General features: G+C 44.0%; 1 protein-coding gene across 2 annotated transcripts; it reads left to right on the forward strand.

The window, feature by feature from the left end:
* The first annotated feature begins 380 nt into the window (after positions 1-380).
* On the forward strand, positions 381-7,115 carry LOC308147100 (uncharacterized protein). 2 transcript variants are annotated; one of them, XM_080519177.1, is made up of 13 exons: positions 381-536; positions 2,366-2,431; positions 3,109-3,402; positions 3,484-3,597; positions 3,697-3,750; positions 3,828-3,860; positions 3,977-3,997; positions 4,074-4,157; positions 4,222-4,263; positions 4,813-4,917; positions 5,013-5,037; positions 5,120-5,202; positions 6,278-7,115. In XM_080519177.1, exons 1-13 carry the CDS (start codon positions 470-472, stop codon positions 6,289-6,291), a joined length of 1,002 nt encoding a protein of 333 aa, XP_080375303.1. In that variant the 5' UTR covers positions 381-469; the 3' UTR covers positions 6,292-7,115. The 2 variants fall into 2 exon arrangements, with proteins under 2 accessions (XP_080375303.1, XP_080375304.1); XM_080519178.1 differs by lacking the exon at positions 4,222-4,263.

Below are 7,115 nucleotides of genomic sequence, written 5' to 3' on the forward strand. Positions count from 1 at the left end.
CAGTGTCTCTCCTCCGTGGATGTGCTGGAGAGCTTCTTGAACGTCTCTCACTGGGCGAGGCTCCTGAAACAACAACCGTCACTTATCTCATTGTACTTGTTGATGTTATGTAATCACTTTTCTTGAAAACGTTCTTTTTTAAGGTTGTTTTTTTTTTTCTAACTTAATCAACCATGAATGAATCCTCCTGCCGAGCAGCATCGGTGTAATAAATCAGCGTAGGGAGTTAAAACTGCCCAGATTTGTACAGAGTGGCCTGGTCTGGTGTTAGTCTCCACGTCCACCCACTTTACGTCAGGAATGGGAAGCTTCGTGTATTCCACCCTCCACCCCCCTCTCCCCACGCCCACCTTCATCCTTTATCTAGAGGAAGTGCCAAAATAAGCACGAGCGGCCGGAGCTGCCCAAAGCTCGGACACCTTTTGTCCTCACGAGAAGCCAGAAGTAAATCCACGGCCGCACCGTCACCATGGAATCCGCCCGGCGGCTCGTCCTGCTCCTGCTCCTGCTCGCACCGCTGCACGTCCTCGCCTCAGGTAAGGAAGAGCCCGGGGGCGGGAGGGGGGATGGGGGTGAGGGGGGTCGGTCAATCAGGCCGGGCAAATGATCCATTCATTAGAATTTTCTTTATGGTTTATAAAACAAAACTTGAGCCGGCGTCTGAAACCACGGGTCTGAGCTGGATGCATCCACTGTGGAACGTCTCGCCGTGTGTTTGTCACAGTTGATCATGTACATTTTTTCCCCCCTCCATGTATTTTTTGATAATTTTTTTTTTTTTCTTTGGTTCGTGTTAAAGATTGGGATCGCTGTGCTTCAAAAGACGCTGACAGGTTACCTCAGGGACGAGTGTTTCCTATTCATCCGGGCTGAGATAAGCTACTTCGTTTGATCTCATTTAATGAAGAATCCCTATTTAATCACCATTGATATAATAAGATTCTGATTTATGTGCAAGAGAAACAAATATTTGTTGTTTAAAAAGGGGGGGGGGGGGGGGGGGGGATCAGCTTTGGTCTCGATTTTTTTGGAAACAACTTTTCAGTGACCTGTACTGACCAGATAGGTGATCCAACAGCAGATAGGTGGTGGGAACCAAACTGCCCCCCTCCCTCACAGGGACAACACATTATTGTCCTGAGACCCAAACATCCCAGTGGCTGACAAACGTCCCTCCTGCGTTGGACTGTAAACACGGAAACACCCAACAGCACAAACCTGCAGTTGGGTCACAATTAGTTGAAATTGAAAGCTACAGTGTTAAGTGTTCAGTATTCGTGCAATAGGGGGCGGTGAAGAGTTCTCTGTAGTCTTCGTTGTTTGTTTTCTGGTTCAACCTCAGCTGGTGTGTGTAGTTTCAAGTCTGAGGACAAATAGTGAGAAAAAGTCTTGTTGCAGCTTTATTTTGATTCAACGACATAGTTGAGTTAAAAAAACCCAAACAAAATAGAAACCTTTAAGTGAAGATGTCAGTACTTTGCTTCCTTTATGCGTGTTGCAATGACTTATAAAGTTCATTAAATGTTATTTGTGAGTACTTAACTCTTCGAAACGTAAATACCTGCAGAGTTTGTTTATGTAGAACAGCCGATTTTCAAAAAACTCCAAATATTTTTAATATCATCATGAAATTCGAGCAGAAGAGGCTATAAAAGCTTTTTTTGTGCGCTTTGAAGTTTCACTTAAATTGCTTTAAAAACTAAAGAAAATATAATAAAGATTTACTTATTGAAAATACTCGCTCAGGGTTAAACTCACCCAAACTACTTCAATGTCATTCAATGTTGCAGTGACCCACTCCACCCTCTAGTGGTGCAAACTGGTATTGCACAGCCGAGCTTGTTTCACTTTTGTGTGATTCTAACTTTTATTTCTATTTTTCTAACTTTTAGGGCAACAAATTCATACATTTGGTTGATGTCAAATGTTTTCTCCCTATTAAAGTGTGTTCCACGTCGTCATGTCATGTCAGGTCAGGGGTGTAGACTGATCAAATGTGCTGAGGTCAGATGAGCTCCTCCGACTTCCTGAAGAGACTTGTAAGTCCAGACGGGGCAGAAAGCGTCTGGTGTGAAACGCTTCGTCTGAAGTCAGGGAAGACAGGAAGCCTGGCGAGGGTCTTGGGGGGCAACAACAATTGTTTGTGTGGGACAGGATGCAGCTTCACACTCCGAGCAGAGGAAATCCAGCCTCACACGCCACGACCTCCACAAAACTTGACTTTTTTTTCCTTTTTTCCCCTCCTCCAGTTTGTCGCTGGCTTTTTGTCAGACAGGAATAATTCCACCCCCCCCCCCCCCCACCCCCCCAAAAAAGACCTAAAATAGTTGCCTTCAGTGCTCACGCTTGTTATTCACATTTCCAGATGAATCCGTCACTGGAGGTCAAACGGAGCCTCAACAAGCAACGGCGGCAACTGTGAAGTCAACAGGTGAGTGAACCTCACCTGTTTGGTTTCTATAACAACCACAGTGTGATCATTTGTTTATTTATTTATTTCCCTTCATGACAGTGGAAGCAGAATTCCTACAATAATGCACTTTTCAAATTAATTGTCAAATTAAACACTTCCAACGATTGGGAAAAAAATTTAAATATAAGGAGCAACAAGATTAAAACATGTCTTTTATTTATCCGCCCCTTCCTTGAAAAAGTAAACAGACAAACAAACCTATCAACAGAAGGATGATGAATCCTTGCAGGATAACCTGAAGTCACCTTGGATCGCTGGATAATTTTGCCAGAGTTTGATTTGCTGAAGTAAAAATGATCAATCATCCAGAAACGTTCATGATGATTACAAACTTTGCTCAGTAAAACTCCACTATTGTTATTTATTTAAGCGTATAAAGTTTCGCTGGAGACTAAAAGAAGATCCAAGCTTGATATTTTCGTCCCCACGTCTTCCAACTCGCCTGATTCCACAGACTAAATGCAAAAAAAAGAAGAATCCCCATGCGGGAAGGTTTTGAGTCAGAGTAGATGAATGCGAGTGGAAACACTGAAGAAGTCAATCAAAAGGCGTGAAATTTTCAAAACCTTCTAAAAAATTGCTTCATATTTTAGTGTAATTGGTACGACGAAGAGGAAACGTCTTTTCCTCTCCAGATGCAGTGCCAGATCCTGCAGCTCCTGCAGCTCCTGCAGCTCCTGCAACTCCTGCAGCTCCTGTAGATCCTGCAGCTCCTGCAACTCCTGCAGCTCCTGTAGATCCTGCAGCTCCTGCAACTCCTGCAGCTCCTGCAGATCCTGCAGCTCCTGCAGATTCTGCAACTCCTGCAGCCCCTGCAGCTCCTGCAGATCCTGTAACCCCTGCAGCCCCTGCAGCTCCTGCAGCTCCGACCTCACTTCACCCGACTCCGGCCGCTGCCCAGGACACCAAAGCGACTCCCGCTGTGGACAGTGAGTGCAAAGCACCTCGACTCTCCGGTGACGCGTCTGCTGTGGGGAAAACTTGTTTATTTGTTTTCCTTTTGTTTGCAGAACAAACTGCTCCTGCAGCCACGGCTGCGGTCACCGCTCCACCGCCTCAGGCCGCCACAGGGCCTCCGAGGAGAACCGCTCCTCCTCCAAATCCGACAGGAACGCCCACCAAAAGTGAGACTTTCAACTCGTGTCTGTGTGTATAAACAAAAGCCACTCGAGCTCTATTTTATTCATAATTTTCTTTTTTTTCTTTTTCTTTCGTATGAACAGGCGTCCTGGACCCGCGGGCTCATCGTCCGGGTTTCAACACGGCAAAGACTCCAGGTGAGCTCCGATTGGACTCGTGATGAACATCCATGCATGTTTGTAATGTTTATTTACAGCCGTTTCACCTCTGTTAGGACCCGGCGCGAGCACCGAAATACAGAATACAGGTTGGTACAGAATTTTTTTTTAAAAACACCCTAATTCCCCTAACCCTAACCCTAATAACTCCTCCCCCAACCGCTCATGAAGACCTTGACAACAGGCTGATCTTTCTCATTCGCAGGTGCAGCGACTCTCGCCTCAGGTAACACAATATCGTCTTTTTCTTGCTCCACTGATTGACTTCAGGCTTTGACTTGTGACTTTATTGCACTTTTTAGGATTACACCTCACACAGCCACCGCCGCCGCCGCCCCGGGGGACGTCGCCACCCAAGAAAGACCAGCCTGGAGACAAGGGAGTCGGTAGGTTATGACGTCATCCGGTTTTCACGCGTTCAGAAACTAAAGGTTGTGCTGTTGTTTGAAGGTTCCCAGCCTGGCAGCGAGGAGAAAACTCCCAACAAAGCAGGTAAAACGACGCCTCTGGAACCTCGTTGCCGTTGAGTTTTGTAAAACCGATAACATTAAAAACATCTACATTTACAGATTCAATTAAAACTCACGTCAGAAACAGCCGTCAGGATTTATTATTTATGTATTTCTATTCTATTCTGTTCTGTTCTGTTCTGTTCTATTCGGTTCTATTCGGTTCTGTTCTGTTCTGTTCCGTTCCGTTCCGTTCCGTTCCGTTCCGTTCTATTCTATTCTATTCTATCCTAAATTGTCAAAATCGCGGAAAAAATGCTGGACAAGGAGGCTGAAACCGCTAAAATCCGGTACAAAAACAGCACTAAATGTAATAAAATGTCAAATTTGACTTGAAATGTCATAAACACAACATAAGATACAGTTTGTGTTTCAACACTACTACACATTTTAAACTTTATGAGCTGTGCCAGCCTCATTTTAAAGGCTAAACGTGTTTCGCTGCGACATGTAAAACTAGATTTTTGGTGGAAATTTATTTATTTATTTATTTTTTGTAAATGAGATTCCTTCAATGTGATTTTGATTCCAGCCTCCGACAAAAGGCTGTGGTTGATCCTGCTGCCGATCCTCCTGGTGGGCGCCGCCGCCGCCATCATCCTCAAGTTCAAATCCAAGAAAGTCCACGACCACACAGGTGAGACGTTTCAAACCGCCATGACGGGCAACTTCACCTCGACCCCCACGCTCCTTCACACTCCCTCATTCCTCCTCTTTTTTCTCTTTTCGCAGAAACCCTCGACACCGGAACCGAGAAGTGAGTTTTGGAGTTTCCACTTTGAGTTTCTGGGGCTGTGTGAGCGAGTCGAGTCACGCGTTCCCCTGGTGTCTCTCCGCAGCGCGTCGTTCCAGAGCCGACCTGAAAGCACCAAGGACGGCGTCATGCTCCTCGGGGTCAAGTCATCGGGCGGAGAGGAAAATGGTGAGCCGGCCTTCTCTTCTATTTCCTGTGACGCTTCCTCTCAAAGCTCCTTCTTGTTTGTACATGCTGTCATGCACTGGTGAGACTGTTTCCACACACACACACACACTCTTTTAATATCTCATTGTACTGTACGGGCTTCGGGTTCTTCGCCGGGCAACTGAAGGTGTTTCCTGTGATTTGGTGCCCCCGCCCTCCTCCAAGCAGCCGGGCCGGAGAGATAGGGACTTCCTAACATAAACACCGATTATTTTGGACGGGCGCTATTGTGCAGGCTGGAAATGTCAGCCGCTGCCCAGACGCTCGGAGGCGGAGGCGTACGGCGGCATGCGCGCATGCGTCGTGGCGGCCGGGCCGAGGAAACGGGAGTCATGCTTCAGGAATTTCACTGCAGGCTTTTTAAAAAAAAAAAGAAGAAGAAGTGTTTACGTTGACACGGGCCGCCCCATTTCTTTGGGATTGAAATTTCTTATCTGACTGGGAAACACTTTGCTCACTGCCCCGAGAGGACGACGAAACAAATCGTCAGCCGGACTCACGCTTACGTAAGGTGACAGATGATGTGTTTTTTTTTAAGAACAAAAACAAGATTCTTCATGTATCGGCCGCTTGACCAGGTGGTTTCCTTGCAAAAAAAACAAAAAGAGAAAAAAGAAAACGACAGAAGAGTATTCAGGCCACTGAAGGAAAAGCAAAAATTTAGAAGTTAAAAAAAAAAATCTAATGCGCTTTAAAACAAAAGTTGAAAATCCAAGTTTTTACACAAAACAAAGAATAGTGTTATTTGTGAATAAAACATTAACTGAGACATTTGTGTGATATCCTACAATGTTTGGATTAAAAAAAATTAAATAAAAAATAAGCGTCCCAACACTAAGCCTTGTGGCACACCATTAACAATATTGAAAAGGCTTGTGGATGATAGACTGACAAACTCTTACTGTTTTTGGTGAGTAAATGCAAACACGTTTTCAATGAATGATGTCTCTAAATTTTCCTATTCAAGTCCTAATTGTAATATTAAACTCTATTTTCCACAGATGGTTTTATTGCTCTTTTTTTATTTGTATTTCAGCTGCTGCAAGATAAAAAAAACAAAAAAAAATCCAAAAACAAAATAAAAGCAGGAACGTGAAGAAATGGAGGAAGTCACAGCTGTCGCCCCCACGCTGATGGTTTGAAACAACTGAATACATTGTTATTTTTTATTAGGTGTTTTTTTTTTAATTTGGTGTCATTTTTTTGTTTGTTTGTTTTTAACGAGATAATGTTGAAAAGTTGTTTCGATGCATTTTCCCATCCCAGTTCAACTCGGTCTTCACAAAAAAATGACGGGTTAGAAACTTTTGCAAACTGTGGATTTGAACATTTCTGCAACTCAAAAACATGTAATTGACCCAAAACTCCCAATAGCGCCACGCGCTGGAGACAAACTGACATGTTTCCTGTTTAAGATGCTCAGAATGTTTCATTCGTCGGACGCAGAAACTGCCAACACGTCTTTGTTTTGTGTTTTGGAGAAAATTCATCAATCAACCATTGCTGTGTCTTTTAGAGGAGATTAGCCTCTTTGTTTGTGTATATAGGGATTTAAATATGTTCTGTCTCCTTGCTCAGACAGATTTCTATGCACTGGCCTCAGACTCAACCCATATTTGACGAAATCCACCACTGTTATCACTTTTGTCCAAGACCTGCACTCCTCAGTTATGTTTTTTTATTATTATTATTTAGTGCCACTTTGGAACATCAGCAGGTGTGATTTTGATGTAACGTTCAAATGGAGGCACAAAAAAAAAAAAAAAAGACAAAGATTGCTGTATTTAAAATCACTGGAGCTGCTTTATGTGTTGTGGCTGGAGTTTTTGTGTCGGTCAACCTCAGTTTCCTCAATAAATCACAAAAGAAACCTG

Source organism: Blennius ocellaris (genome assembly GCF_963422515.1).
Source record: "Blennius ocellaris genome assembly, chromosome: 23".
NCBI lineage: Eukaryota > Metazoa > Chordata > Actinopteri > Blenniiformes > Blenniidae > Blennius > Blennius ocellaris.